Raw genomic sequence first — 20,357 nt, forward strand, 5'->3', positions numbered from 1 at the left:
TACCTAATTTTATCTCCTCAATTATCATCCCCTCAAAGTGACCGGGCCGATGGGTCATTGATTCAACCATTAGGTCAACCGGATCGAACCGGTCATTGATTCAACCATTAGGTCAACCGGATCGAACCACGACGTTATTATTACATAACATATATAAGTATAAAACATTCCAAAAGATCAAAAAATAGCCATATTAGATTTCCAAATCAGTACTTGTAAAACTACTCTAATTAACTTTGGAAGTCTTCCAACTTTGTATTGAAAACCTTGTCTTGGCCCAACCTGTTTATTCTGGCAATGTTTGCCACTTCGTTTTGGCTCTCAAACACAGAACTCTTTTTGTTGTATATGTATACTCTATAGCTTCTCCCTGTCCCAAATTGGTGGCCCAAGTAATTGTTGAAAGCTGATCCTGTTCGTTTTGAGATTTTGAATTTGAATTTGTAGGTAATGAGGGTAGGGAGAAATAGAATAATTATTAAAAATATGAGTAATGATTGGAGAGAGATAGAGAAAAAAAAAGAGAGTAATAATTAGAGAAAATTAGGATAATAATTAGAATCCAAAATCGAAAACCCCAAAACGAACGTGGTTACTATGCCTTGTTTGGATTGGTTTTTGAAATTTTTTTTGAAAAATAGTAGGGACAATAAATGGAGTGAGATAGAAAAAGAAATGTTAAAAATAAGAATAATTTAAAGGGAATTTTTTCTAAAATTTTTTTTTGAGTTATAAAACAAACAAAAACCCAGTTCCAGTACCAAAAGCCATTTCCCAGTAGTACCCATAGCAGGGCACCCAAAAAGCGTAACGTCTAAAAGGGTTTGTTTCACTTTTACCAAGTTCTACGCTTGAGTGATTCAACTGTAGTGGGCAGGCAGGCAGGCATCCCACTCGCAGGAACCGCATCTCTCCCGTCGGCGAAACAGATCCGGTACCGGCGACTATACTTCGACCATTCACACAGCAGCAGCTCCGACACAGGTAACTGCAATGTAGAAGAAGCCGTTCTTTAATTGTTTTGTGCTCTGATTTTGGAGCTGCTTTCGAAAAAGCCCCCTAAGTTTGTGGAACTTCTAATCTAACGAAACCCTATTTTCTCGGGGCCTGGGAGATTATTCTGATCTTGATCTGCAACTTGGGCTAAGTTTTCTCCGCTTGCTTTCACTTTCATGTTAGGGCTTTGAACTGATTGCATTTTCATGCTAGGACTTGGGACTAATTGCTTTCTCTCTCCTCCTTTTGCCTTTGATACACAGATTATGGATATGGGTTCCTTGTCCTACTCCTACTGTTACTAGTGATGATATGCATCCCAGTATTATGAACTCTGCTATGCTACACACACACACACACACACAATTTTCTATTTTCCAAGTATTTTCTAAGTTACCATAATATCTGTATCCCATTGTATCCATATTCCATTTCCATATTCCATTTCCTTGTCCGCGCTCCATAGCATACATGCTTCTGTCATCCTGCCCCATTTGAGTTTTATACTAGTTTTCTGATGTACCTCAAAACAAAAATTGGTTAAGCATGATGGCCTCTTTTGGTCGAGGCTGTCGAAAATTTGCTCAAGGTCCAATGTTTGTTACATATTTCCCATCTCTGATTTGTAATCCATTATGCCCAGAGTATCTTTCTACTCAGTTAGGCGTCATTTCAAGTTTCCTACTTTTTTTTTTACAACCCTTACATGATCCATTATGTGTACTCCATTTTTTGTACGGTAACTTGCATGCTACTAATTTCCACGTTGCTTATCACATTAAATTGGAAACCTTAGCAACATTTGTTTCACTCTTGTACTCGATGCCCGTTGATTCGATTTGATAGTAATGATAACATTGTCACATGTTGAGAAATACATTCTTGATTTCCCTATAAATCTTTTGCTTGTTTGTGTTTGTCTTTGTCCTTAGTACTTGGTAGTAGTTTGACAACAGTTTAATCAATACCTAATGCAAGAAGAGAACCTTATCTTGCCTAGGAGGAATTAAGTTGCTTGCTAGTGCCCATCCTGCACTAATCTTGCCAAATGTGATATCACTAACTTAGTGTCCATTAGTGGTGGTCATGGTCACTACATTTACGAGAAAGGTTCTAACTGTGATGTCCTTATATTCTATGTCAAATCATAATGCATCAATTGTTTTGCTAATACCAGTATATTGTGAACTAGCTTGTTTTTTAATAGCAATTTGCTAGATGTTGATTTTCTGGGTTCTTGTTTATTTATGCAGGTAATGGCAATGGCGCTTGATTTTGAAACGGAGTTCCCAAGGACCAGTAGTTCTTACCTTTCCCCAGAACAAAGGCATCAATTCTTCCTAAAATTGAAGCAGGTTGTTGTAATTGTAAGAACTGAGTTGGTGAAACCTGGAGGTGGATTTGCTAAGGGACGAAAATATGAAAGGCCTGGAAGCTCAAATACTACTTGTCCAATAGTTTATCATGGTGCCGGGGTGGTTTTGGATAAAAATGGAACGATATTAACAAGTGCATATTTAGTTCCGAACAACCTACAGACTATTCTTGTCCGCCATGAGGTTGATGAAGCCTTCTGGGAAGCAAAATGTGAGGCGAAAAGTCCACAACATGATTTAGCTATTATTGTGCCAAAGAAGAATGTCGGTCCATTTGCTTTTGCAACATTGGGCACAGAAGGGTCATTTCGGATAGGAAAGGAAGTGCTTTCAATTTTTCATGTGGGCAATCTCTCGTACACATCAGTGGTAGGTCAGCTTGCATGCCAGGATCACAGACTTTTCAGGGATGTGGGGGATGACAAAGATATCGCTCCTTCAAGGTCAGAAAAGCTCGACCGTGATTTGAAACTTCTACAAATCAACAACTGTCATGGATCGCCAAGTGCATCGGGTGCCCCGGTATTCAATTCAAGTGGCCAAGTCATTGGACTTTCTTCTTTTGTCTTGAATAAATTCGACTTTGCTGTGCATTTAACGATTTTGGAACGGTTCTACAATGATTATCAAGAGAGAAGGAAATGAAAGGGGAGAGTCTAACAGGAAATGACTCGGCACCTTGGTTCTTTGTTAGATAGTATTTTATATGCTTTCTTCACTGTACATCATCTGTAGTTACTTACAAATATTGTATTCCGATGAGTTTCTAATGCCGGTTGTTAGTTTGTCGATCGTTTTATCTTATAATGTTCTGTGTTGTTTTCCCTTGTAGGTGTTTGTCTTGTTCGCAACTAAATACTATCAAACTCCAAATAACTATGGTTGTTAGTTTGTCAATCGTTTTATCTTATTATGTTCTGTGTTGTTTTCCCTTGTTAGTTTGTCAATCGTTTTATCTTATTATGTTCTGTGTTGTTTTCCCTTGTCGGTGTTTGTCTTGTTCGCAACTAAATACTATCAAACTCCAAATAACTATGGTTGTTAGTTTGTCAATCGTTTTATCTTATTATGTTCTGTGTTATTTTCCCTTGTAGGTGTTTGTCTTGTTCGCAACTAAATACTATCAAACTCCAAATAACTATGGGGGTAAGGTAGATTTTTTTTAATCTGGTGCTTTGCAGATGGCAGTGGTGATTCAGACCATTTTGTGTAGGAAAAAAAGAAAGAGAGGAACAAAAGGAGAGAAATCAGTGAATGGGTTTTGTGAAATCTAAGGGGTTTGATTTCATGGTTTTTTTTGTCCTTTTTTCTCCTTTTCTCATTTTGGATGGCAAAAATCTTGGGCATGAATGAGAATATGATGCCTTATTTCTATGATTCTGACGTTTAGAAGAAACAAAAATGGGAATGAAATTTCATATTTCCATATTCCTGTTAGCAGCTTCATCACTGGTGGATCGCCCGGATGATGGGCAAGCCAAGGAAAAAAAATATGGGGGGGGGGGGGGGGGTGGGTTTGGTGTGGGTGAGAGGTTTAGCTCAACGTGCCTTTATATCGCACTAATTTGGAATAACTATCTCACAGGTAAACCATGCCTTGCATAGAAACCTCACCGTACTTGATCCAATTATCATTCAAAATTTACAGCCAACATTTTTATAAACGTGTATGTTATACCGTATGGCAATAGTCTCGAGTTAAAACAGTCCATCAACGTCAAACAAATAAAGCAAGTGTAGTAGCCAAGTGGTAGACACCGCATACTCTCATGCATTAGACAGGGGTTCAAACTCACTAACTACTCTCATGCTGACATTCGCCAAGGGAAAAAAACGTCAAATGAATAGTAAGATTAACGAACGAATGGGAGCTAGAGAAGTAGATAACCAACATTAAGTAACGTACACAATAACAATAAGTTAACGGTAATTAATTAAACGAGAATAGTTAATTGGAATAATTCTATGCAAATAAAACAACGGAGAACATAATTAAACAACTCCGATAAATATTGCAATTAGCAGGGTATATATACATCACTTTCAACTGTTCATGGGTTTACATCCGAACTCTTTTAACAGCCACCATGCATTCTTCAGGGAGCGGCCACCTGAGAAGAAAACGAAAATAATGAGAAATCGAACGAACCAAACGAAAGATCAAATAATTAGATAAAAAACACCCACTTCTCTGATAAATTGCTCGAATTTATCCGAAGTATACACATAAAACTACCCAAAAGTACAAACTCGTTTCTTTTGACAAAAGTGATGAAAAAATCCATGAATTTAAAGCCTTTCTAAAGACGGGTACAAATGTATGAAGACATTAATCAAAATGCTTAAGAGGTAATTAACCTATAAAAATTTTCTCGTCTAATCTCTTCGAGCTTCACCTTTAGCTTCAAACGGCCACCACTTGTTGCTCTTATCACAACCAGCTTCTCAGATTTCCCTGCCGTCTTGTCCCATATTATACCACAGAACTGCAACAGGAGAACGATTACACAAACATACACCATAGCGCAAGTGGCAAATGACTAGTAAGAGGGAACAAATGTGAAAAATGGAAAACAGGGTTCATACTACATAGTGGAAAGGCTTCTGGCAGTCAATAGTCCATGGAGGCATCAATAAAGGCCCCTTAACAACCTAACAGGGAGCCTTAGCAACCTAGAGCCCAAGACCCACCCATATGAACAGCTTATAGCATGCAATACGGGGCGAGAGGCCCCAACACATCCCTTAACAACAGTGATTTTTCTCATTTTCTTCCTTTTTGGGACAAGTTCTGTGATAACAACAATGATGATAAAAACGATATACCTCCAAAAAACTCCTAACATTGTTGCGTGCGCATCGAACAATAACATCACCGTTGAGTATTCCAGCACGTTCAGCAGGCGACCCTTCTATAACCTGTTGATTGTTAGCAAGAATATGCAGCAGAGTATAAGATTACTAGGAAATAACTCAACTGAGAGACAGATTAAACCCATCAATATATACATATGCACACCAACATTATCGCTGTTCTAACGAGACAAACAAACAAAAACAAAAAGGAAATTATTTTGGTTAAAGAGGGAGTGAAAATCATTTCTCTAAAACTCAAAGGCAAGAAAGCACTTGATTAGAACACATGCGAGTGCATAAATCATAATACATTCCCTGTTTCCTACACTTACAGAAAATTAGGGTTACATGTACCAAAATATCGAAACTGTCCATCAAAGGAATCTTGATTATTGTGTTTTATGTTCCAAAATTACAATTGCTGTGATACTGTTTTCTGTCTCTGTCCAATAAAGTTTCTGGTTCAAACAAAGAGCTCAAAATGCTTCACCACATTGTCGATCAGGACCATTTGTGAGAAACCAGGGAAGCTAGCCACTTTCCTTGCAAAATACATGAAAAGAAGCTTAACTTCTAGCTTTCCTTGCAAAATACACGAAAAGAAGCTTAACTAGAGCTCTTTCAAATTCCGGATTGCATTGAGAAAAGCGCCTATAGAATCCCACGTTTTCAAAAAATGGTGGTCTCTCTTTTTTTTAGGGGGACCCACTTAATACGGTTATAGAGGTAACTAACACAAAGAACACCAACATTTGCTTAAGCTGCAAGAGTTCAGGCTATGTTCAAGTCAATAAAATCCTGACCTGAATCTCATTTAACTTGAAAGTGACTTGCTAGCATCTATAATCCCTCACTTTCGCCAGGAGCTAGGAAAAAGTTATCTCTGCCTGTCCTTCCTTTCGTTCGCGGCCACTATTAAGGCACTCTGGTCAGTCTCTCGCTCTTTAAATAAGCAGATATGTTAAGAATCATTTTTCAATGCCCCATTCTGCGATATGAAACTTACATGAATACGTCACTAACGACACACCCACGCCTGAACCTCGTACTCAAGTCCATGTATCAATATCCAGTGCTCGATTAGGAAAGAACTAACAATTGATGTGTTAGGCAGATGGAGTAAACACGAACAAAGTTTCGAGAGTTCTCAATAACCACCAAAAGCATAAAGGTTACCATATCTGACTACCATTTGAATCCAAAAGGTCCAAGAGAATCCAGTAAACAAAAATTCCCCAGAAAGAACCAATATCTATGAGGAAAAGGCAAAGAAGTGGAATATTGATGAGTTATGCGACCGAACAAAATTACCCCAATTAAGAATACTAGAGAAGGACGATCAGGCTACTTGGTGGTCAGCAAGCCCTTAAAAATGAGCCAGCATTAGCTAGCACATAATTTAAGGATTCGTCGCTAAATTCGTAATCTTTTGCAACTACTTCTAAAAGAACATGAGAAATTTGCTTATTTCCATTGTTTAAAATAGAAAAGGTATAGAACCTTTTCCTGCTTTGAGTAGTTGTAGCTATTCCACCATTTAGAAATACATCTACTTTCCATCCCAAATAAGAAAAAGTACTGACCCATTCTGCCAAAATTAAAAATCCAAAGAGCTTGTAGTCTATTTAGTAGACGCATTAACTCGGAGTAGCATGGGAAATCCGGTTAACAGGATCATAAATAATAAATGTCTACTTTCTACTATATTTTATTCGAGCCATTGGATGCCTTTATGACCCATTACCCTGAACCTGATCTTCCAACAGCCCTAAGCAGATCAAAAATTTCCCCTAGTTGTCCTCATTGATGCAACCAAAGATACCCATAGATAATGTAGAGAGAGAAACTCCCAAATAGGATACAAAAGAGACTAGCTCTTGATAATATTTGTTCAAAATGATAAAAGCTACCAAATAAGAGACTCCAACACATATATATAGACCCCTTACTACTAAGAGCACAAAATGACATAGGTACCCTTGCTACATACTACATCACTCATAACCGAGCTACTTTCTAAAAAAAGTGTCAGACATAGGTAGCCATGAATCTCATGCCAAAAGGCACCTGATACACCATACTTCCCAGGAAAACCTACTTCTTGCTGTTTCAGAAAATTTGACATGAAAAGCAGTTCCATATTGGTCCGTAAATTACTAATGAAAAAGCATATGCAAGATAGTCTTCCTTTACAACCAGTAAAATCTTTTAAAACGGATGTGCATATGACTCAAGCATTTTGGAACACAGTTATCCAAGGTACAAAGCACATTTAAGTGTGAAAGCTGTCGAGCCTAGATAACCGGAGAGGTGCCAAACAGAGGATTGGATTATGTTTCCAACCTTCGAAAACTTTCCTTTTATTGCACATTCAAAGAGTCGTGCATGCAGCTATTTTAAGACTCTACATGGATGATAACAGATCATGTTCTTTTCTTCAATCCTTAAATTTACCCAAAACAAAATTGTTGTTCTAGGCATTAAAGATTATGAAAGATTCGAGATAAGAGATAAGTAGTTTATCTCAATCAACTTTGATTTACAAACATAGATGAATCTAGTAATCAACTGAGTTAAGAGAGTAGAAGCATTAATCTCCTCTAATTACAAATGCCATTATGGTGGAACCATGTAAACCTTTCGCATCTTCTCTCTCTATTATTGCCCCTTCCATTCCTTGTGTGACTCATGTCTATATGCATTCTTATTGATAATCCAGGTACTAACTCTTCTCTGTAACAGGATGATTTGGATCGAGTGTGCCCCTTATCGTTGGTGTTTGATGACGTTTTCTCATAAGAAACTTAATACCAATGATATGTATCAAAAGAGAGGACCAATTTGATTTTCACCCTGATTCGTCGGTCCTGTGAGGGGAGCCAAGGAGAGTATGGATCTTTGTTCTTACATTCCCTAAATGGGAGAAAGTACAGCATTTGGCGATACTTCATGGTAGTAAGTACAGCATTTGGCAGTAGTAGACTGGGCAACTCATCATAATTGGTGTTTGTTATGCATTCAGTTCAGAGGCTTTGGTTCAGATGACAAAGTGGGACTCTTAAGGAGTCGTGTGGTGTGTGCTGTTACACAGTTCTTTGTCTTGAAAGGAATGCTATAATTTTCTAGGATAGAAGCGAAGACATGAGAGTATGTGGAGACAATTCGTTCTCTTGCTTCTTTTTGAGTTGGGCTGCCTCCTCCTTGCAAAGGGACACCATTGCTTTTTATTACTACTAGATAGACATCAAGTAGGGATTTGTACTTTTTCCCTTTTCTTGGTGGACTACTGTTGCTAATCAAAAGGGACAAAAAAATTGAGATTGGGACAAAAGAAGTCTAATCACATTTAGTTGCACCAAAATATGCCACAATATGACTTTCTGGCCAGCATCACAGTCAAAGTACAAAAAAAGACAGATTCCTGCCAATTATTTAACAAATCTATTATAGAACCTCACAGAGTAGAAACAAGAGGTCAAGATTGCATGTGGCCACAATAATAGGTTTGGAATGATCCTGACACCAACAACCTCAGTTCTAAACATAAGCAGTGAAATTTCTTGTAGTTTTTCACTGCCGTTCTATTTAATCATCTACAAAACACGGTAGCAGAGAAAATACCTTTTCAACAAGAACACCTTTGGAGACGTTGGGAAACTTTTGGATTATCTTTTCCAACAGGCCCAACCTTGCAGCACAGAGATTAGTCATCTGCATTCCAAGCCAATGTCGACAGAATCTCCTGTGCACAACATTATAGCATCTAAGACAGCTTTAAAATGAGACTTAATAGGAAAGACTCTACAATAAAATGACACACAAAGATTTGGAACATGCCCGTATTGCTTAAAATGCTCCAGCCATTTCAAAGCTATGTTGATGGGTAGAAAAGGAGTACACAGCCGGTCGTAAAAATTGACTCCAATGACGTCTCCATACATATTAATAAGAGGTCCACCAATGCCACACTAGCAAAAGAAAAATCATTAGCTCAAGAAATAGCCATAAATACACATAATCTACTCAAATGAAACCAAGAGCAAATTGCATTAACTTCTACAGACACACAGACATACATACATCAATTGCCTCCAAGATGTTTTAGGGTAGGATCTCAACCGCATCTGTGTTCTACATTTAAGGACATAACTCTTTGCCTAAAGAGAGAGTAAAGTACGTACTTTTGAAATCTTACAGTTCGCCCTGAACAGCTCCTTACAATCAAACTCGCACAAATCAAGGCTGGACGAAAAAAAATAGAGAGCAAGAGTAAGTAATTATCAAGAAATTGCCATACAAGAGCACCCCACAATTTATACAACAATGCATCCTTGATCTGTGGAAAGATTACTAAAGGCTAACATATATGGGATACATTCTTGCATTTTTGTTTAAGAAAATCACAGCATGTAGGCATTTTCGCGTACCTGAATTCCCCTGGGGCAGCCATAATCTCATGTGGTTCCTCAAAGTACCGGCCAAGAGCAACAACCTTGTCTCCAGGACAAAGATGAAATAAATCAGAATGGGGACGAAGCTGAAAAGATTCAGAACCCGTCCCGCTTTGGATTTCACAAGGATGTATACTGATAGAGTCATCCAGATTCCTTAGACTTGCTGGTTGCAACAATGCACCAGATTCAATCTTAACCAAAGCAAGATTATAGTGGAAATCGCAGGCGTACACTTGACCATCCAGTAATGTACCATCTGATAAATACACTTCAACCTGCCATAGTAGTGAAACCATTTTTCACATCATTGCAAAATTGTGATTGGTATTCTTCTAAACCATAAAACTACTTTACAGATATGAGACATAGACTCTTGGAAATGCATAGTGTACTTGCCGATAAGGAAATTAGTTGTGTCTGAAAATTTTGTTGGCACACATCTCGAAACATCTTTAGTAAATCAAGTATAGCACAACTGTTCATTTGACTCTCATATAATGCATGAAATATGTTGAGAAATCTCAATACATCATCTTCCCTTGTCCCTGTGTCCTTGATTTGATAACACTATGGCCCAACACTCATATGCGTACCTCCGTCCACATACCTCCACCATTACTCATACCCAAGTCCAGGCAACATAGATCATAAAACTACCTTGATATCATTAGGTAAGGCGTCTGATTCAGCAGAAGTTCTGAAAAGACTGGCTGAAGTCAAGATAGTACTAGTACTGAGGTGTGCACCATTAGCTTCCTCGCAATCCACGATAGTGCCAGAGCCCATAAATAGTGGCTTCCCACCTTGAAAAAAATTTTGTACGTAATTAGACATATAAAAACATTACAATCAAAACAGGTATTGTAGTAATAACAATTTACATTTTCAGAATATGCAATATGAACCACAGTACAACCTACCCATACAGAGGAAAAATTAGTGTTTTACCTGTGTAATTCAGTTTGTTATCATTTCAGGTGAAAACTGTTGAGCTAGAAACTATTAACTCATAGTTCCAAAAAGTCAGCATGTTTCTTGCCGAGTCAACCATTGGTACTGGTAACCAACAAAAAACTAGTCTTATAATCATCCATAAGTGTGAATTATCTTGCAATGAAATAGTACTTGAAGCATAACGATTAACGACTCCCCGTCTATGACCTCTCTAATCACTTCCCCAAAGATAGACAAACTTTACATCTACTAAGCAATCAGTACGGCACGAATTCAAAGACATAACACACTGAATTTTCACACATGATCTTCGTATAACAACCTGAAAGTATTAGCAATCAACCTGGAATGAGGATACATAAAGTAATTTGTCTAACAATCAGCTAAAAAAGATTTTCAACCTGAAAACAGTTTCAATCCGTAGTAAAGATACAGGACAATGTCAGCTTTTCACAGTTTAAATAACTTTTTTCTAGCTATTATTATTCCTTCCAAAGAAAGGGTTTACATGGTTAGACCTAAACGGTTCAAAATGGAACCAAACACGACAAAAAGGCCAACACTTCCAGGTTGGATGAACCAAAAAGCATTAATTACCAACTCAGCACATTCTCATTCTCTTTAGGAACAATGAACAAAGATTGAAGTGAAGAGTCAAAAGATTATTCATGCCAATTGAACCTTAGCTGAAACCTATCCAAACAACAAAGTAAAGAAAGTATCAGATAGCAATTACAGGTTAGTCAAATTTCCCAAGACTCCAATCAAAAGGTGTAATCCCAGCAGTAGTTCGATAATAACTTCCATACATTGGCTTTGTACAACCACCTGATAGTATTCGCTATCAAAATCCCTCCAAAATGAAATAACACCAATATAAAGAGAAAAATCATTCAGGGTCAAAACCAAAAGTGCCAAAGAAAAAAACCAAAAAGTGTCAGGAGCAAAATTCTTGACAGAGCAAGATTATGACCCCAATTTCCTTAGCTATATTACTTTCTGTTTGCCTCACCCATCTTGAGACACAAAGTCAGTTGAATACTGATTTCAACTACAAAGAGTTCTACCTTCAACAAAAAACTATGTAGTTGAATACTGATTTCAACTACAAAGAGTTCTACCTTCAACACAAAACTATGTACTTCTAATTCTTGAGAGAAAAGCTTGTTTCTACATGAACTATGCTAATATTGTCCTAGAAGACACTGAGATTACATTAATAGGTTGAAACCCGCACACCTGATAACACCTGAATGCAACCGTTTAGCTTAATCAAATATGGGCTGTAAAGAAATTTCAAACAAACAATAGGTTTAAACGATGCCAAACATAAAAAAAAAGTGAACATCAAATTTCAATAGAGCAACATTAAATTAGAAAAATACCCTTCTCATGAATCTGGTAATTGGTTCCTAAGGACAATCATCCTGAGCTTCAAATCATGTCCGTGTGAGGGGGTGCATGGTTTGTTATGAGGAATTGTTGTGGTTGGCTTGTGGTGGCCGTGATAAAATGGAGTAGGGTCTCAAAAAGAAAAAGATCAACGGATGGGTGAGGGACCAAGTGATGATTAGGGGTCCAAATTTGGAAGTTCATATCAGGGTGGGATTCAAAATTTGGAAGCTAAAAATACCACATCGTACTAGAAAACAATTGTCCTGACTGCTAAGGTTATCCAAAAATAAATGTCAAAAGGCATAAAAAAAGAGGAGAGTGGTTTGGGGGAAGAGAGAGTCCCACGTATGGTAGAGATAGAGAGTTCGGACCCTCTTGGGGAAACTCCGCTCCTTACTCAACATAACTCACAGGAAACGAAACAAACACATTAAAACCTCTCTAATCCTTTACCTAACCAACCACCGATTGAGATTACTCAAACTCCTACCAAATAAAGGGAGACACAAATCCTTAATCAAATTATTCAAAGCCATTTTATGTCTTTTAAATTTACACAGATGCTTTGCCCATCGGAGTACATCATTAAAGCTTTTACTCAAACTTTCACCCAAATTAGAGCAAGGGCTGGAGATAGTTGATAGCCTACTACATTGCCATATCACAGGTGCTAAAGATGGAAAAGAAGGACAATCATACTGAAAAAAATAAAAATGGAACAGTTTAATAAATGTCAACCTTCAACGGAAACAAAACGGACAACAAATGGGGAATCTTTCAAAGCAGCTCCTTTCGTACCAATGTCCAAGTCCATATTAGCATAGGTGTAGATGGAATGAAAGGACATAAACCAAGGGCCATATGGAGAATAAAGAAAAGAACAAAATATCATAATTCAGTAAACATCAACCTGAAAGGGAGACAAGGCTGACAACAAATGGAGAAGCTTTCGTAGCAGCTCTTTTCGTGTCAATGTCCAAGTCCATATTGGCAAAGGTATGAGTATCAAACTCTTCCCAAAAAGAATGCCGGCCAATTTGGCAGTGACCTGTTCATATCATTATCAAATCAAAGATAAAAAATATAAACCTATGCATAATCGAAAAGAATAAAGCCTGAAAAGTCTGTCCTACTTTTACTGTCCTAAACTACCCTTGAATCCTTGATCAGAAAACAAAAACACAGACTGAAACGTCTCCAAACCAACAAGGAGAAAATTGAAACGTATCCAACACAAACAAAATGGCACAAAAGTGAAATATAACTCATCCTTCCACCCAAGTAACACAGTTTCAAGCAGAAACATCATATCATTTCAACCTGCAATTCAAATTGGTTCTCCAATACAATTCGAATGCATTCTATCCGCAACACTATTGTCTCCACTCCCACACAAAAACATCATATGGACACTGGTAATCGACCATGGAAGCGTTCTGGTGCAGCATTTTGGTTTGAATTGCAGTCAGCCCCCCTGATACTCCACCAGGTAATTCAATATTCGTAGTTCAAAGCTTGTAATATATACAATGTATAACGCATAAAAAGCTAGACCTGACTGAGTACCATAAGTGTAGATTTGCATACATGACCTATGTACATACATTTTAAATTTGTGAGCGAAAAATAATGAGCATAAATTTGAAATTTAATTGCCTCATGCAACGTGTTGTATAACACTGTTAGAATGCGAGGACAGCATAGAATTATGTTTGACCAACTTTTTATGAACTACTCGCGACAAGAATGTTTATAAAACTGCTGAAAAATAAATTCACACAGAAGTTTTATCCATGACCTGTTTGGGAAGATAGAAATATAAGAAAGTAAATGTGTAGAACACTACAATTTCCTGTTATAACAAGTTCTTTAAAGCAAATAAAGAACAAAGCTACTTTAAGAAATCAATAAATCATGTCAGTATACTTATTGATGATCACTCTGCTTCTAGATGATTAAAGACGAACATATTAACGATTCCTGTATTAAAGCCTGATTAGATAGTTTTTCTGTTTATTAAGAAAACATTTCTAAGGCTTGAATCCGGCAAACCAAAGCAGAAGCGTTTCCTGAAAGAACATGAAAATCCAAATTACCATCACTTGCTTTCCTCAGACGTACACACCTAGAAAATTTATGTTACGTTCTGAGAATCTCAGTAAGACTACAATTAAAGTTTAATAGAGCTGCCTCGTCATTAAGGAGATGGCGTAGAAATTTAAGGATCCACGAGTTTTTCATACTGACTGTTTCCCTCCCAATCCACATTGCATATGTTGTAAAAATAACTTTCTAAGACAGTTTGTTTGAAGTTTTACTTTGCAAGGAATGCCACATATCCATACCATTTAATTAATTTACCACAAACATGCAAGTTAGAGCAAAAAACTACGTGAACTCCAATACTAATTATCTAGAATTGCTACACAACTATGAATGATTTCCAAAACAATGCATTCAAATTACATTTATTTTTGACACAAGTGAGTAATGAGGAAGAAAACGCGGACATTCATCTAAATTATCTTTGACCTTAAGACTGAGGTTAGATAACCTTATCTAACGTTATCGACTTGTGAAATGTGAGATAGTATATGTGGAACCATGTCCCATTCCAAAATGCTCTGGCAACATGTGGAAAAGCACACTACTGGATTAACACGTGCACCCATAAAACAAGAATATCATCACTCATCAGCATGGGCTATTAGAGAAGTGATAAGCACCGAGATTTTTTGCCTGACAGGAAAGAGGAAAAACAGAAAACAAAGAAGTAATCGAAGAAATTTTGGTGCCATCACGCATGTATAGTACAATGAAGAGCAAACAAAGGAGAATTTGTTTCAAGAAAAATAAGGGGGAATAGTTAAATTTTACCAAGATAGTTTTCCTTGGATTCAACCTCTAATGATCGTCCCTTTTCAATCTTCTAATTTTCTAGATCATTGTCAATTAGAGTCGCATCACATTTAACACTTTGGTCAAAAAAGGAAAATCCCAGATATCGCAAATGTACAAAAGATGTTGAACTAACATTGTCGGGATACACGCATGAAGAAATGCCTAATTGGAGGTCACATCATAAGACCATTCATGGTCATGATCAAAGTGAGTTGACTTCAGGGTTCAAAATCGCGGGATCCGGATATGTATCCCAAACGGTGATATCGCCATTTATTGGCCAATAGCGGATAGTATCAAGCGATATATATATGCAAATAATGCTATAGGAAGACCAAAATCACATATAGGCCAGTTCTATAGGTAATGACCGCTATTTTGAACCATGGTTGGCTGAAATAGTAAAACTACAGCAATATAAACACGACGTGGGAATCCATGTTGTAAAAAACCCTCCTCAAATCCATTTCTTAGTTAGTGGCTATTTGTTTCCCTTCTCCAGGAAACTATATTACAAGCAAATAAACCCTGAATAACAGCCCGCAAACCCTGAAAAAAACTTAGAAAGAAGGATCAAAGTCCACGAATGTCCATAGAGTCAGGCTACAACAAACAATTAGGTATACAGACTTCCAATTCCGAGATTGGAAGACATACCAGAGAAAATGGAGGGCTCTAAAGCTTTTCAATAAGGGATTCAGCAGCCCATCAAAGAGGTGAAGTAGTGGTATTGTTCTTGCCATTACAAATTGTGCGTCCACTAGCGCCCTTGTCTACTTGTCTAGAGCAAAGAGAAGGCAAAAAAATGGTGCCAAAGCAGCATGAGCGGACTTCTATTGCTACGTAAGAATAGAGCAACATTTTGTGCCACACTTGAATTTGAAGGTAAAGGGCTCAATTGTTATATGGTCTCCAACTCATGCAGCAGAGCAAAACAACGTTCCATTTTTTTATGCACATCCATCCGCATTGCAAGCAAGCGGTGTGCCACAACCCCATGCTTCATTTTTGTTATCTAAGGTAGGAAGTAAAGACGGAGAGCTACCGGAAAGGGGAGAGGAGAACAGAGGTAGCCATCAAACTATAGAACCACACCAAAACAAAGGCCCTCGGACGAGCATAAAGTATAGCAACATGCAAATAACAGAAACCCTACGAAAGGCTTCATCTCAAAGAAATAGAACGTTTGATTATAGAAGCTCTAGTTGTCTAAAATTGGAATTATTTTTGACGAATAAACTCTTAAACAAAAAGGATGCCAACCGAGATTCGAACTCGGGCATTTCCTGTGGGATGAAATCAATTTACTGCTAAACCACAAGAGCCACTTTTCCTAAGATGCGAATAAATTATGTATATACATATTTAGGAAGGGGGCTCCTATTTTGGGCCTAAAATTTAGAGGCCCTGCGCGACAGCCTCTTGGGCCTTGCAAAGGGTAGTTGCTTTCCAAATCTATGGATTGCATACGTAATATCGTTGATTGTTCCAGTTACAAGTTGCCTCAGGGGGGAAGATTATTTTCGAAATTAAAGTTGGTAAAAACCTACCTTTGGTCAACCATGTCACAGGGGTACATTTGCAACTAAAAATGCACGAAGAACATTGTTTAAAAGGATAATTTTTAAAATATTGTAAGAATTAGTGATTTTGAGTATTTATGCTCTCAAATTCTTGTACACTAAATTGAGGGCCCTATTCAAAAAATTAGCTTTATGCTCCATAAATCTCAGAGCCAGCCGTAGGCACAATACGACAGCGTGACAGGGAGGTGTCGTGTGTCTTGTATACATGCACGTGCAGTTGTGTAATCTTGTATTGTGTAGTGAGAATATTCAATACAAGTGTATCAGTTTGAGGTGTCCAAACTCAACAATAATCATAGAGTTAGACTTTATTTACTGGCTAAGAAATTGCTCCTTCCCAAACTCAAATAAAAAAACAATGCACGACCGTTATTTTACCTACCCCAAGACTCGGAGCGTCCCCGTTTCCATGGGCTAAAGCTCGCCATTTTTTCCTCTGGGTCGCGAGTGTCGAACTCCATTTTTTTCGTCTGGTACGTTTGGACCTGATAGTAAAAATTTAGACAGAAAAAAAAAAAAAAAAAACCAAGTTTAACCATAGAAAGCAGAAGCAATCGCGCTGAGAAAATAACCTCAAATAGAGCGATGAGAGAACGACCGTGCAATCTGCCGCTGGCGACGGCGCCCGTGGCGGTGGAGCAGATACTTGTAGCAGTGGAGATTCCGACCTGAGACCGAGGTATTGTACTGAAGTACTTTGTTGAACCGTTTTAATAAGAGGGAGGGTGAACATTATAATGGGTAGAAATTTTGTAGGGTGCACAAAATCAATACACTTTTGGCATGAGTTGGGCTCTGTTATATAAATTTTTTTTAAAAATAAGTACTTTATTTTATATTTTTAAATTAAAAAATAATATAAATAAAAAATAAATTTTTAAATTTTTTTCATCGTATTCTCGATGAGATCTTCCAAAGAAGATCCATATTGCATATTTTTAGATTTCAATAAATTCATAATTTTTTACCTTGAAATTGTCTTATTAAAAAATAAGGGTTTTTTAACGTTCTGGAACGGGGTGAAAATTGTGTCGGGTATACGAAATTTTAGGGGTGTTCAAGAAAATCGAATTGTAAACCGGTCCAATTCAGACCGAACCATCTTATTTGGTCCGATTCTGCAGTTTTACGATCAGGTTATGATTCCAAAAAAATAAGAACCGTTAATTTTAGTTTGGTTACTGATTCTCAATTAATGAACTGTGGTTAGAATTGAACCGAACCGAACTGTTTAAAACTAAGATAAATATAGAAACACACATGTTTGTGTAATTAAATATGTAATTGAATTTGGTAGGTTAATCTTTTCCTTGCTAAACTTAATTTATTTAGAGATGAAATCTCATTTGTTAGGAAAGTTTTTATTTTCTTCCTTCATTTCTTATTCAAGCAGGTTATCTTCCTATTTCTTTAATTTTATGAATTCATATTTTGTGAATAAGTATTTGGATGCTTATTGGATAGAATCGAAACCGAACCAAAATCGGACCGGTCTTGCGGTTTGGTTCTGGTTAGGTTTCATGTATATGTTGGTTAGGTTCTGGTTTTCAATTTTCTAGAACCGTTTGAAATGATCCGATTATTGATTTTCTAGAGAACCGGACCAATCCGAACCGTGTACACTACGAAAATTTATATATATTTTGGTAATAATGAGTTAGTGGGAAAAGAAAACTTTTTAACGGGGCTTCCCGTTAATAAAGTTTATGGAGGTTAATCTTGCTATCCAAAAATATTTTGAACGATCCAAATTAAAGATAAACTATAAATTATTAACAGTAAGAAGTATTTATTTTCAGTAATAGTTTAAAAATGTATATCAATCGTTGATTGTCAAAATAGACGGATGAAATTGTGCGAAGACGTGAATAAATTTTTCTCCGGTAGAAATTATGTAGGATCCACTGAACTATACTTTTTTTTCTTTTTTGGTAATAATGAGTTAGTTTGTCGTATAATCGGGCGAAGAAAATTATTCTCCACTCCGAAGGACCGAAAGAGTATATAATATGAGAGGGAAATTGTGTAAATAATCCCTGAGCTTGTCCGCTATTTGCATTTAGGACTTTAACACAAACAAAATTCAATTACTTTTGGTTCCGTCAATAATCCCTGACGTCAAGTGCATCAAAACCCAAACGAAAATGGTTTGCGGAGCGCTTATTTGAACAAACGCCTAAATTGCATGGCTGGCAATGATGCGGCCAAAGTCCTGGGGAAAATTTCGAAGCAACACCTAAACTTGCCCTGCAATTGCAATCTCACACCTGACCTTATGGAAATTGCACTCCCTCGTACACGTATGTGTATATGTACAGTGTATGTGTACAGTGTATATGTGTGATTAGGGGATAATTGGGTCCCCATTCACCGTTGCAACTTACACGAAATCTATTCTATTGAGAGGGTTTCCAACGGGAAAAAAAATATTGATGGATGATGATAGTTATAAAAAGAAAACAAATTGTTGAAATTTACTTTATTGTTTTGCTATTCTATCCTTACTATGTTTAGAGAAACCTACATGGATATATATAGATAAATAGCGTAATCGGGACTGATTGGGTAAAACGAGACCAGGGGAAGCAAATAACTAGTAATTTGTATCTTATTTTATCTTTTGAACTCTCATCACTTATTATTATTATTATTATTATTATTTTGATGGAACCCCTCTCATTTTATTTTATTTTATGAAATCCCTCTCATAAGAATAAGAGGGTCTTAGTTGTTTCTCCCGATTAACCTTTTATATTTTTTTAGCTTTTTTGATTGAGACGAATCCCAAGAGTAAAAAATCTTGACCAATATATGAAAAAGGTTCACAAAGGTAGTAATAAAAAGGCCAAAAAACTGCCTTTCTAATACTTTTTTTGTCTTTTTTAAAACTTTTTCGTCTCCTTGTCAAGATTTTTTAGTTTTGAAATTCATCTGGACAAGTGAATTCAAAAAATAATAATATTTAACCCAAAATGCAAAATAATAATAATAATAATAATAATAATAATAATAATAATAGAAACAACAAAGGATTCATAAAAAATAAAAAGACAAAAAGAAAGCCTAGGCCAAACACTCTCTAAATTTAGTACAAGTTGCAACGATGAATGCTGAACCAATAATTTCTTGAGCCTGTCTTCTTCTTGATTGTCCCCACTCTGTCCCCAATGAGGAACGAGGCGGCGTTCCATAAAACAAGCCCCAATTCGCAACTTTGCCATCCCTAGTTACAATTAATTCCACTTTTGTTGATGATCCATTGATCATATACATACATTGTACATGCATACGCACACATCTAGAGGGAGAGTGTGTGTGCACGCGCACGCGTGTAGGATTGCAATTTTGATAAGATCATATGTGAGAATGTTGGATGACAAGTTTAGGGGTTCTTACGAAATTTTTCTTAAAACTGGCTGCATTCATCGCCAACTATGCAATTTAGGCACCGTTATGTCTACATAAATGCCCTTCAGACCATTTTTTTTTGGATTTTGACGGCATTTGGTGACATGGGTCTACAATTATTTTATCAATAATTTTACAACCACACATGCCCTTTAAACCATTCGCCAAATTGCAGGTGTGCAGTGTGTGTATGACCCACTCCCTTTGTGAGTGTACGTGCAAGTGTTTATGTGTGATTGTAGCATTATTGTTATTTTATAACCATACATAATCACACAAATACTTTACACACACACTCACAACTTTTGACGGGTCTCACACACACTGAAGATGTAGTGTGTATGGGACACAATGTGGATGTGAGTGGATTTGTGTAAATAGTGTTTGTGGTTGTAGAATGATTGCATGGGTCTACTTGTTGGGTTTTGACT

The 20,357-nt window shown here is 36.9% G+C and overlaps 2 protein-coding genes across 2 annotated transcripts; one reads left to right on the top strand and one right to left on the bottom strand.

Annotated features, from left to right (window-relative positions):
• The first annotated feature begins 789 nt into the window (after nt 1-789).
• Nucleotides 790-3,303, top strand: LOC131327118 (uncharacterized). Its single transcript, XM_058360129.1, has 2 exons — nt 790-984; nt 2,250-3,303. The coding sequence occupies exon 2, from the start codon at nt 2,253-2,255 to the stop codon at nt 3,015-3,017; it is 765 nt and encodes a 254-aa protein (XP_058216112.1). The 5' UTR covers nt 790-984; nt 2,250-2,252; the 3' UTR covers nt 3,018-3,303.
• Nucleotides 3,304-4,288: 985 nt separating this feature from the next.
• LOC131327839 (uncharacterized) lies at nt 4,289-19,739 on the bottom strand. The gene is made up of 10 exons (XM_058360968.1): nt 19,611-19,739; nt 17,091-17,213; nt 16,901-17,003; nt 12,942-13,079; nt 10,340-10,485; nt 9,656-9,957; nt 8,850-8,970; nt 5,199-5,291; nt 4,731-4,858; nt 4,289-4,483 (listed from the first exon to the last, which is right to left on the bottom strand). The coding sequence occupies exons 1-10, from the start codon at nt 19,737-19,739 to the stop codon at nt 4,432-4,434; spliced, it is 1,335 nt and encodes a 444-aa protein (XP_058216951.1). The 3' UTR covers nt 4,289-4,431.
• Nucleotides 19,740-20,357: the final 618 nt, after the last annotated feature.

The sequence above is a fragment of the Rhododendron vialii genome, chromosome 5a (assembly GCF_030253575.1).
Source record: "Rhododendron vialii isolate Sample 1 chromosome 5a, ASM3025357v1".
Taxonomy (NCBI): Eukaryota; Viridiplantae; Streptophyta; class Magnoliopsida; order Ericales; family Ericaceae; genus Rhododendron; species Rhododendron vialii.

Coding starts and splice junctions, on each gene's coding strand:
- LOC131327118 (XM_058360129.1), top strand. CDS start 2,253: ATGGCAATGGCGCTTGATTTTGAAACGGAGTTCCCAAGGACCAGTAGT.
- LOC131327839 (XM_058360968.1), bottom strand. CDS start 19,739: ATGGCAAAGTTGCGAATTGGGGCTTGTTTTATGGAACGCCGCCTCGTT. Junction 10,486..12,941: donor CAGCCTTGTCTCCCTTTCAG/GTTGATGTTTAC, acceptor ATTTTTTTCAAG/GTGGGAAGCCACTATTTATG. Junction 4,484..4,730: donor AGACGAGAAAATTTTTATAG/GTTAATTACCTC, acceptor TTTTCTTCTCAG/GTGGCCGCTCCCTGAAGAAT.